Genomic DNA, 12,697 nt, shown 5'->3' with positions numbered 1-12,697 from the left:
ACAGGAAGGTTGCTGTTTTTGTTTTTTTTTCCCCTAGTCCCACCACAGATTTAGGAGGTGACCTTAAACAAGTAATTTAGTTGCCTCTATTTCAGTAGTACAAGATCATTATTTGCTCATCTAACATAGAATTATTTTATTCTCAAAGAAAATTTCATGGAGTCGTGTTGAATGAGAGACTGGCTAGTATTTAAATGTTCGATATTCCTGGGTGAACAGGAGGAGCTTTAAATATAAAAATATTTCATCATGGCTTCTAAATGAAAGAATGCATTTACAGAGACACACACACTAATGATGTAAGGGGATACTAATATTGTACACATTAAATACACAGCCTCACTTTATAATGCCGAATTCTAGAATTAAGCTTAAAACTAAAAATTAATTCAGAGGAAATGTGTAGTTTTATAGCACAAACTCTAAGAAGAAACCCTGGCTTGAGATGTAAGTCTAGCCTAAAGCTATTATTATGACATTTCTAGTCTACTGACTCTCTGTAGAATGGAAGCTAGACTCTATGTGGGCTCCAAGCCAAAGAAGAGCTTCAGATATCAAACCCATTCTTTCCTTCTCCAAAGCCCACATGTAGGGTGCCTGGAAGCCTGGCTGGACAAGCCTCAAGTATCACCTCGATGCAGATGACTCTCAAACCGTTATTTCTAGCACTGACCTCTCCCCCTACCCCACATGGCATGAAGGGCCTCTAGCTTATGCCATATGAGGATTGGTTGAAGGACCTGGAGGATAGACTTGGGGGAGGGAGAGAGGGTGACATGATAGCTGCCTTAGCTACTTTAAAGTATTTAAAGGGCAGTCACATGGAAAAGGGATTAGACTTGTTCTGTTTGGCCCGAAGAAGCCTCACTACAGGTGGTAATTGCAAAGAGGCAGATTTAGGCTTGAGGTCATGAAAAATTCCCTAACATTCTGCAAAGCCCCCAAAATGGAATGGAGTGGCAGTTCCCCCAATCCACCTGCCCCTCAAGATCTTCAAGCCAAAGCTGGGTGATTCTGTCAGGGCAGATGGCAAAAGAGATTCAGAGGCAAGGTATGGATCAGGGTACCTGACCTTCTAAAGATACCTCTAAATTTGAGATTCTGGAACTTTCTACCTATGGCTTGCTAGGAAATGGGAAGGATATACGCTCCCTCAAAGAGTGACCTGATGTTTTAAGTGCTTGCTCTCAAATTCATCATGTGGAAAATGATTCTCCCACTATGACTATACCCTTCCCATGCATTTTCAAAGTTTGGAAAGTTCTGTAGCAATTACAGAGCTGTAAAATTATCTTCCTCATCTATTTTCAGAAGATATTATAGAAAATAAGGGGAGGAATTGCCATTTTCTCTCATAAATCACAAGATAAACTAGCATTTTGTCCTATTGGGCATTTGAGAGGCAAAGGGTATATGGAAATTATGTTGGGTTTGAAGTCAGAAAGCCTAGGGTACAAATCCAAATTCTTCTTCCTACCACCTACATGAGTGTGGGCAAGTTACTTTACATCAGTGGTCTTCATTTTCCTCATCTGTAAAATAAGGAGGGGTGGATTGGTAGAGGGCTCTATTCATTGGATGATCTCTAAGACACCTCTAAGACATCACTAAATGTAGGATTCCATCTCAAATCTAAGATCCCATGAAGTTCAATCTCTTTTTTTGAGGCCCTGCTCAAATGCTACCTTCTTCATAGACTCCCTTCTGAACTCTCTGAAGGAAAGTGATCTCTCCCTGCTTAAATTTGTTATGACATTTGCTTTATATTTATCACATTTTGCCTTATATAATACTAATTTGGGTGTATACTAAAGTTTGAAGTCACTTGAGGGCAGGCTCCTTTCATTTTTGTATACCTAGTACCTAGGACAGTTCCTTACAAAATAAATGTTTACTGAATTAAAAATTTTTAAAGTAACAACAGAGGCAGCTGGGTGGCTAAGTAGTCCCAGGTTCAAATACGGCTTCGCACATCTCCTAGCTGTGTGGCTCTGGGCAAATCACTTAACCTCATCTGGCTAGCCTTTATCACACTTTCTTTGAATCAATACTTAGTATTGGTTCTAAGATAGTAGGTAAAAGTTTAAAAAAAAAGGTAATAATAGAATCAAGCTAGATCACCTCTGCCCAGCTTCTGAAGGACATGCCCTGAGGGCTACTTCTCAGCTTTATGATTGTCTTACTAGTCTTCATGGAAGACTGTGAAAAGATAGCCTGATAATCTAACTTTGTAGGGTTTGACCTCCTATTCTCTCATCTGATACTGAGGACAATACTGCATAGTGTATGGTACAGTATTGTGTATTTTCTCCATTTTAGAGATAAGGATGCTGAGACCTACCAAGTTTATGTGCCTTGCTGATAACTAGCTTGGCATATCAGTGCCTAAAATCAAGTTCTTCTGGATCCAAGGTCAGGAAAAAAAAGTATGCTTCTCAGAAGCTGGTCGAAGAAGTATAATAGGAAAGGATTAATTAGGGAGCCAAAAAGGGACAGCAAGGAGCGTAGAGAGGGTTGAAGGGTACAAGTGAATCATGTGTCCCAATGACAGATTTTTTTTTAGGTCAAACTACCCATTTAAATAGAGTCCACCTAACCCAATGTGATTTTTAGTGGACTGTCCTGCTCTCATGTCTCATGATGATAAGACTCGATTGGCACATAATTGTTTAAAGGTAAATCAAAGGTCTTATCAGTTTTAAGTTCGAAGGTATGTTTGAGGTCATAGAGTCCAACCTTCACATTTTATAGATAAGGGAACTGAGATTTATCCTAAAACCTGAAGAAGAGCATGAAAATTGCTTTCTTAAGCTGTTATCTTTTCTCAAAGCTAATTGCCACCACCCTCCTGCCTAACAACCTTGTATTAATTTTCTATCTCTTCTCTGTATACTTAGACATGTTCATGTTTTCTCTCCTAATTGCATGCAAAGTCCTTAATGATAGCGACTGTTTCATGGTCTTTGAATCCCCAAGTCTTAGCCCTGCACCAGTAGGAGCATGACAAATAAATATTTCCCCACTGATTGATCCTCTGAAGAATCACTCCCAAATGTTGACACCTCACTTTTACTCTCTCTCTCACAATCATCAGGTTGTTGCCTCTCACCTGACTTCAGTCATCAGACTGTCATTCGCCATCCTGTGGGAAAATAGTCCCTAGTTCTTCAAATATGTCCCCTTAGTTCTATCACATTTGGATCTTGTCTCAATCAGCCTTCTGTAATACTAAAAACAAATCCTTGGTGCTTTGGAACATGGTCCATCCCAGCACCCAGACAATGGGGGTATCAGACTCCTTGGTTATGAGAGCCATTGGACCACCACCACTCTATATCAGTACTTATTAAGTTTTATGAGGATGGTGGGAGAGAAGAGGTAGAGAGAAGTGTCTACCAGGAAGGAACTAATGGGGGCAATGGTTTAAATTTCAACATGCATTGTAAAATATCACATTCAGGTTGTTTTCTCAGTACTTGCCCACACAGATAGAGAATATCTGAGGCCACATTTGAACTCAGGAAAATGGTCTTCCTGACTCCAGGCTTGGCACTCTATCTACTGTCCCAGCTGCCCCTTATCCCCTCTTAAGCTACAGTATATGCATTATCCATTATATTGCTTGCAACTTTTTTGTGTATGCCTACTCTGTTTCTCCCTGGTCTCCCCTTATCCCCATTCTCATATTTAAGCTATGGAATGAAACACAGCTGAGCCTCTTGATGAGGTAGTTCACCTTAGCTGTGCTTCTCTTTTCTCAAAGTGGCCCAGGTTGTTGCTTATTAGATGAGATTGTTAGCTCTAACCACTTTGTTCCACAGACAGTCACATATAGAAATGCCTCTTTTTTTGGGTATGGTGAGAAAATGGTACCGAGAGAACAACCTGAATGGCATCCCAGTGAATTGTTCTATTAGACCTAGATAAAGATAAGAAATGCCAAATTTGAGAGTTTTACGGGTTTAGCTAACTTTAGTTTTTCAAACATCAAGCTTTTAAAACTAAAAGTTTACAAAAAATATTTGAAAAGTATTAAACCATTCTAACTAATTACCTGTCTAAAAACCAAATTATAAACAATGGACAATTTCATAAAAATTTTAAGTTAGAAAATGCTATTTAAATATATGTTTTAAGTATTCAAAAATTTCTTGGATTTTGATTCTAAAAAGTCTGAAATTCAATTTAGTTTAATAATTTTATTAGGTACCCACTGTAAGTCACTGAAGAAATAAAGATGAAAAATAACACAGTCCTTACCCTCAATGAGCTTGCAATCTATTAAGGAGACACAAATTGTACACTGATTGTAAGGCATAGGTGATGGGACAAAGAGGGAATCCAGACTACTAGTTCTAGAATGGTTGCTTCAAATTAAAATGAAAATGGGAGCCATTGATCTGTCCATAAATTCCCTGGGGGATGCATATTGATGTAGTTTTAAAATGTGATATCATCAGTTTTGTTGCATTTTTATTTATTTTGTTAAAATAGTTCCCAATTGCATTTAAATGTGGTTCTGGTTCCACCCAGGAATGTTGCTGGACAGTGTTTTATACATCTCTGCTCTATAAGAGTCTGAGAGCAAAGAGCACACTTTCAACTGGAGAACATCAGGGAAGGCTTCACCAGAGGTGATACTTGAAGGAAGAGAAGGAATGACAGGTGAAGAAGAAGAGGGAGTGCATTGAAGGAAGTGAGGAGAACCTCCAGGAATGCACAAAGGTGAAGAAGATGCATGCTCAATTCTGAAAAGAGCTACTAGTCCAGTTTACCTAGAATGAAGGAGATGTGAAGGAATAATAATGTGAATTAAGAATGGGAAGTGAGGGGATGTGCAGGTTAGAGTCAGTGCGCAGAAGCCTTAAAAAAATAACTAGCTTGCATTTTATTCTTCTGGTTATAGGGAACTACTCAATGTTTCTGTTTAGGGGGCTGGCAATGAATTCCTTCACTTTATGTATGACTAAGCACCTTAGAAGAATGAAAGTGTAATCAGCAGGTGTAAACACTGTACAAGGATCCTAAAGAAATATTGACATTAGTTCAATATGAGAAATGAATATCATTAGGCTCTACCATGTTTTCCTGCCATGCGAAAGCAATTCGTTGGAAATGGGCAAGGTCCTGAGTGGTACTTGAAATAACCCAACAAATCATAGTCATTGGAAGTTTTAGACTGGCATTCAAACAAGTATTTACCAAATGTGCAGACACTGTTTGACATATGGAAAAGAAAAAATTTAAATGTTCCTTGCCAGCAAAACATTATTTTTTAGAGTTGATGTGATTTGGTGTAATTTAGTACTATCATGTTCACAATAAAGATTCCAAATAGCTTTTCTCTATTACAACAAAAATAGAATTACTTGGTCATATTTCTTGCTAAGAAATCCTTCCTGCAGATCTCACCCATTCCTGGAAAATGGTTGATTCTCTGAAAAACAAAACATAAGGAGGCATTAGTGTTTTCATGGTTTACAGTCATATATTTGTTCACTTATATATCCTTCATAAATAAGCTTTTAATATTTATGTGAGTAAAGAATCTTGTAAACACACACAGGGCAGAAAGAAAAAAATGTAATTTAAAAAATCAAAAGCAGGGAGTTTGCACAATTGATGAAGTTCTAGTTCTCTATCTTAATTAATCACTAGGATAAAGAGCACTAAATTTGCAGCCTAGGATCTGGGTTCAAATTCTGATTAGGCTATTAACTATTTTGCTATTTCTCCTCTCTGGGTCTTTGTCTCCTCATGATTCATAAAATGGGAAAATGGAAATGGATTTGAACTTCATGCTCTTAAAGGCTCCTTCCAGATTTAAATACTAAGATCCCTGAAACTGAATGATTTTAGAGCCCATGTATGACTACTGTGTTACTACTGACAGTCATTAGAGAACCACGGATGGGGAAAGCCAATTTTGTTACAGAGCCAACAGTGACTTGTCTCTACAGTCAACCATGAATTGTCTATCCTACGTGAGAAGCATTATTCGACAGGTCAACACTTGAGACCATCATTCATGCATACATTTTTATGTCTTTTGTGATTTTCAGTGTAGGTATAATGTCCTGTAAACAAAATAATTATACCAGAATGTTAATGTATAACTCAAAGGGATCTGAAAAAATTTCTAGTTTCCAGATCCTAATCCCTGTTCAATAACTCTGCAAGGTCTCTTCCACCTGAGTAATGATGATAGACTCATGGCAAGGCTTGCCAGCTTCTAGAGCACCTACTTTACATTCTCTAATCATCCAGCCAAGGAAGGCTGGAAGAGCATGATTATCCTTCTTGAAGAAAAGGAATATGATGCTCAGACATGAGAGAAATGACCTACCAAAGGCCTCACAACTAGTCCATGAAGAACTGGAATTCTTGGAGCTTCTGGCTCCAAACTTACAATCTCTCAGACAGAGGCAAAGTTCAAGCCTAATATTTTTTTATAATTTCTTCTCTTAAGCCTTCCCTAAAAGTTACAAAAAAAATTAAATCTGAAATCATAAGGATTATGTGCAAAATAAGAGGGAAAACAGCAAGAAACTAACAGAGCGAGTCATTCAGCTGAGTAGAAACCATCGGTAGAGATGATAGCGACAAAGTAAAATGCTTAAAAGAGGTCTGTCAAGGTGGAGTCATCTAAGGCAATGAGAGTGAGAACTGGAATCATAAAAAAATGGGATCAAGTCTTGCCTCGAACACTTCAGCTATGTACTTATTGGAAAATGACTTTAGTATTTACACCTCAGTGTCTTTACCTGCAAAATGGGGATACTGCTATCTGTAGTCACTAATAATGGTATTCTGAAGATCAGTATGTAAGAGAATTTCATAAATCTTAAAATACTAAATAAATGTCTGTTATTAATATTTCTGCTAAACCTTCTTTTAAGTCCCCTTCCAATGACAAATCAGAGTTAGAAGTAACCTTGTAATTCTTGAAGTAAATCAAAGGTATTATGAATTTTAAGTTGAAGGTACATCAGAAGTCCATACTTCTGATTCCAACTTCCATATTTTATAAATAAGGAAACTGAAGTCCCAGAAGGGAAGTGGCTTATCTAGGGTCACGTGAATAAATGTGTATATTAAAAAAGGTAGATGTATACATATTAGAAGTATATAACACGTAGAGATACACACATGCATATACACATCTATAGACAGTTGGAGATAGGTATAAATATATGATCACACTAGCTTGAAAGTAAATTAAGATGCAGTTCTTTCATCATTCAATCAGCACTGATTTAGTGTCCATTATGCGCCAAGCATTGATCCAAGTCCTAAGCTGGATCCAAAGTTTAGACAAGACCCTCCCTGCCCTCAAGAAGCTCCCAGCTGAAAGCTCTAACAATGCTTACTTCTCACCTGGTAGTTCTGTAGCTCTGCAATCTTTTCCTGCTGAACGGCAGCATCACACCATATAAGATTACTCGTTTCATCTTCATCTCGAGTTTTCACAAATCCCAACTCATCTATTACTAAACGAACTACAAATAAGGTTTAAATTGACACCAAATAGTGTAACACAAACATTTCAGAAACAAAGTCATCATGAAAATATTTACTATGTGATCAATGAGTACTTGGCCTTCACCTATATACTATTTAATGGAAAATGTCCAGGGAAAAGCCTACATTTTTAGTGTCTGAAGAGTGGGTAGCTGTGGAGAAAGTTTAGTCAGTATGGGTGGTAGGAAAGAAAGCTCTTTCTAGATGGACCTGAAACCTTATCTTTTGAGGCTTAACTCATTCACCAAAGTGCTAAAAGGCATAGATATCACTGATGAACACCATAAGAGTCCAGATATACCACTTCTGTTAGGGGAATTGTACTTTTATGGCTTATCCCTGACCTTGGGCTAGCTCCAGAAGGGCCATGGTAAAAATAACCCCTTGCACTCCATAGTCTACTGCCCTCCCTAGTCAGGATTATTTTTAGTCTTCAGCACCAAGGCAGCTGTGCAGGGCTAGTAGAGCATGTCAGTGATAAAGAAGGGTCCCAATGGGAAGCCCCTGACCTGACACTAGTCTCTGTTAACCACCATCCTGGCCCAAATTCCCATGTATTAGGGGAAGTCTGTTTATCTGTGTATTAGTGACTGATCCCAACATCACACTTACATTTCCCTGGATGTTCGAGTTGAAAATAGTAGCAAAGACCAAAGCCAAAATTTTGGGGGGTTTTCTTTTTGGTTTTGCTTCAATTCTCAGTTAACATATTAACATAGCAATTTTTTAAAATTCGATTTTGTGGGTATACTACACCTAATCACTAATCAGTAATAGAAAAGAATTGATTTTCCTGATGAAATTTCCAAGAGTTTCAATTAGAAGAAAAAGGTAGATTTCTGACTAATAAAAGATGGCAGATGAGTTCTAGCAATCTTTCCCTCATTATAATGTCTCAAAACAAAGTTATTAGGACAGCCATGTAAAAAGGAGGGTAGGCTTCCCAAGTCTTTATTAAGATAAGGCCTTATGCATTAACATCATGGTTTTAAAACTGATACTTCTTTAAAAAAAAGGATATTAGTGGATTAGGACTTCACAATTACTATGCAATCTGAATCTAATTGCTACTTAATTGAAGTTTGGAAATACATTGACATCTGAATTAAGATGACCACCATCCGATGCAAAGAATATCTTTCTGACCTCTGACTTCTAAATAAAAGGATCATGATAGAATCAATGACTCCTCATATTTTAGAGCTGGAAGGGACTTCAGAGATTATCAAGTTCAACCCCCTCATTTTACAGTTGAGAAAACAGATGGAAAGGGGTTAAGTGACTTGCCTATGAGTCAGGGCTAAGAGTATATATACAAGTTATAAAAATAATCACAAACTTTTACCCAATAACCCCTCTGTTAATATATACCCTAAGGGTGTCATTAAAAAGAGCTATCTGTTTGAAAAACACTTAGAGCTGCATTAGCTGTAACAGCAAAAACAAACAAAAAAAAAACACAACTGCAAACAACCTTGGCATCCCAAAGTAGAGGACTGGCCTGCCTGAAAGATCCATACTCTCTCTGGGAAGACCACAATGAATCCCAGCTGTGCCCCTCTTTACCTGTGGGGAACCTGGGCTTAACCTAGAGGAATCCTCAGCCAATTATCAGCAGGACCAAGGTTAGAGCAAAGCTAACTCACTAGCCAACCCAAAAGCTCCTTCTGCCTAATCAAGGCAGGCAAAGAATTAAGCTGAAGCAAGAGTGGGTTGTTTGCTTAAGGCTATGGAAAGGAAAATGAGAAATAAACAAGAAATTTCTCCTTAACATATAAATAGCAACCCCTTTCCCTCCGTTTGTATTTCTCCCTCCCTTCCTCCTAGCTGCGTTGGGACAAGCAATGAACAGTGGTAACTGGGGCTATTCACTCAGCAAGGAAACACAAGGACTGGTAGTGCAGCCCCCCAAAGCCAGGAAATATGGGGGCCTGGAACCAGGGCTTAGGCTCTCTCTGCTTAACTGTCTTCCCCTAGTACAAAGGGGATTAAATAAGCCTGAAACTTGAAAGGAAAGGAAATCATAAGAACGCTATTTTCCCATCACTTTGAAACCATCTCTCTTTTCTCTCCAATCACCTATCTTGACACATCTTTTCTAGAACAGCTCACATTCACACAGCATTTGAAGGTTTTACAAATTATTTTGGACACAGCACCACAGTCAACATGCTAGTGCCTTTCTTAAAGCTCTTCCATTCTATGAAACAATTTTCAAATTGCAACTGGGACAGTCGAGAACTATTAGGGGACCTCGATTCCAATTAACTTTGCCACTGGCTGCTGATTAAGTATGGATGAGTCACTGTTTTCTAGTAAATGGGAAAAGAATCTTAAAGATTAATGAAGTGTGCAGAGGGTAAGGGCAGACAAGGACCCTGGTGCTAGAATAATGTACTATACTCTCCCCTCTCTCCCTTCTCCCTCCTTTCCTCCTCTATACTTGTTTTGAAATGAAAAATTTGGGGAAAGAAGAGTGCTTTGAATAAGTATGGCATTTGTAAAGAGTTCTGTGATCCTTTCCCCACCCAAGTTCTTCTCTGAGACCCACATTATGGTGTGAAGGTGACCCCTGGCTGGAAAGAATGGACCCAGACTCTCTGTCTATCCTTTGAAGACCAGCCTAGCTAAGTTTGGAGAGGCTCATCACCGAGTTGGCTGCAAGGTGATAAATTTTTTGGCCACAGTAATTCCAGAAGACCACCTTGTAAGGCATGAAGAGACTGCAATGCCTGTCCATGGGGAAAGTACCCACAGCAGTGAAATTAGACCCTTGTAGTATTGATGTCCTCTGATTCTTGGAAAAAATGAGAGGCATACATGCCAACCGTTCCTCCCCAGGGCTCACTGATGATCCAGTGAAAATTATTTCACTTTAAAGGAACTAACTCTAAGAGGCAGCATGGTGTTATATGAGTGCAGGCATTCCTGACCAGGGGTACATGTAACCCCAGGCATTAAGAGAAATGTTTTAGATAGTACAGAGAATATTTAGAACATGGAGTTGTATAGGTATTTGGCTAATGCAATTAACTCTTTAATTTTATTTTTTATGTGCTTGGTAAATCCTAGGTTTTTTTGCATTTTCATATTGTATAGGAAGGTATGAGAAGCTTTATTGAAAGCCCAGGGCTCTGAAGCCTGAAAAAAATTGGGAATCCCCTTGTGGTGGGCAAAGCCCTGGCTAGTCAAGGGCCCTCTGTCTGAATTTTACCTCTGCTCCAGACTAGCCAGACAACAAAGTAGATCTCTATTTCTTTATATGTCAAATGATGAGGTTCATTTCAATAATTTCCCAGGTCCCTTTCCAACTCTATATCCTAGGAGTTCCTCACTCATTCAAAAATATTAGGATCTGACTTTAAGAAGAATCGGGTCACCTCAGAGGTCCCCAAAACCTTGAAAAGAAAAATGGCACCAATACAAGATTCTTCCTTCAGGTGGTTGTCAACTAGCTGATGAAGCATTTTCATGTCCACATTTTTCCTGTGATAAAGGATCAGCAGAGAAGCCTTTAGAGTCACTCACACCATTTTAAGCCCTATAAAAACTCTCATTAGGGATAGTTGCCTTGACCTGGGACTTCATTACTACAGGACCTCCAGGCCGAGGAAACTCTATCCATGCAGGTCAGAACTTTTTCTGCAACTAGTCTCAGAAAAGTTGCCTTGAGCACTGAGAAATTAAATGACTTGGTCAGGGCCATACAGTCAATATTGGCAGAGGTGAGACTAGAACCCAAGTCTTTCCACTCAGAGGTCACCTCTCTCTCATGCACAGATACACCCCACCAAAAAAAAAAAACTTGCTCAAAGAACTGGCATTATCCATTAGTTTTTTCCATTTGGGAATATCTAGTCCTATTGTTCTATCAACTGTAGACATTTCTTCCACCTCTGCAGATCTAGCCTTTCATCAGTAACTTTCAGGCTTAGCCACAATCACATGACGAGGATTTTTCAGGGGCAAGATTGAAACCCAGGTCTTCTGGACTCTAACATCAGCCCAGGAATCCACTACACACGATGAGAAATGTCTTTTGTTTTAGAGAAACTAAATTTCAAAATGATTCTAGCCTTAAATGAGATAAGAAATGCAAGGGCATGCTAGTTTCCCTTTGTTTCATAATTAGAAGCATATCTACAAAGCTTTAGTGTTATTACTTTGTACAGAAATAAGAACTTAAATAGGAAAAACAAAATCACAGGTGCCATTTATTCCTTACTCAGTGATAATGAAGGCTTTTAGCTTTACATCCATTGCCTAATTGTTTACTGATGTATTAAATACCTCACAAAACAACAAATTTTAAAAGGGAGGAAACAAAAATACATTCTAGCAATAATAGCTATTCCTTTTTTTCTTTCTAATCTCATTTAACCTTTACATCCCACATTAGCCAACTTAATTCAGCTCAATGGCAACTATGAAAGTCTTTTTAATCCAAAATATATACCTACCAATTTCAAATTTTGTACCAGAAACATTTGCTGTGATGGCTCCATTCTTCTTCTTCTTTCTGACTTTTCTTTTCATTTTGTTTTCAAAAGACAATTCTGAATCCAGACCTAGTTGAGAAGGTCCTTGACTGTCTATGAAAGAAAGGAAATAACCCAACATCATTAAAACAGATCAAGTCATGCCCAGGGAATTCAACCAGTACTCCTCAATTTCTTCTACAACGCTAAGGTTAGAGGGTAATTTCATATTGAGGACTGTACTTTATAGTGAGCTTCAATCAAGGAACTTACCTCCTTCCTGAGGCAAGGATGGCATTATGCCTCTGATGATTTAGAAGTAGAGAGTGAATGTTGTCCCAAGCTCTTAAGAAAACCGTATGGTCTGCATCAGCCCAATTTTGATATGGCCTAAAATCACCGAAAGCTCCTATCATACCATCTCAGTGGAAAAATCCTTAGATTCCAGAGAGCTTATATAATGGAATAGGAAGGTACCTGTACAGAAAAAGAGGATAATTTCCAAATTCAGCATCTACAAATATATTGTGACAAACACTAGAGCTACATAAAGTCCTTCAATGATGCCAAACCAAACATTTTCTTCAGCTCAAATTTGATTCTCTGGTGCTCTCACCCATAGGAATAATATCAAGCTCCTGAAGTCAGGCTCCCAGACCCTGTATTACCTGTCCCAAGTCTTCATCCTTCACCAACAC

General features: G+C 38.4%; 1 protein-coding gene across 1 annotated transcript in view; it reads right to left on the bottom strand.

Annotated features, from left to right (window-relative positions):
- TTLL7 (tubulin tyrosine ligase like 7) overlaps positions 1-12,297 on the bottom strand; it is a 114,636-nt gene extending 102,339 nt beyond the window's left edge. Inside the window, exons 1-4 of the mRNA XM_044674312.1 lie at positions 12,273-12,297; positions 11,982-12,113; positions 7,378-7,499; positions 5,370-5,437 (exon numbers count right to left, since the gene is read on the bottom strand). Coding sequence (XP_044530247.1) covers positions 5,370-5,437; positions 7,378-7,499; positions 11,982-12,113; positions 12,273-12,297 — 347 coding nt within the window. The remainder of the gene's footprint in view (positions 1-5,369; positions 5,438-7,377; positions 7,500-11,981; positions 12,114-12,272) is intronic.
- Between the last annotated feature and the right edge of the window lie 400 nt (positions 12,298-12,697).

Source organism: Gracilinanus agilis, chromosome 4, assembly GCF_016433145.1.
Source record: "Gracilinanus agilis isolate LMUSP501 chromosome 4, AgileGrace, whole genome shotgun sequence".
In the NCBI taxonomy this organism is placed as follows: Eukaryota; Metazoa; Chordata; class Mammalia; order Didelphimorphia; family Didelphidae; genus Gracilinanus; species Gracilinanus agilis.
Note: the sequence above shows the minus strand (reverse complement) of the source record. Positions and strands in the feature narration are given on the sequence as shown.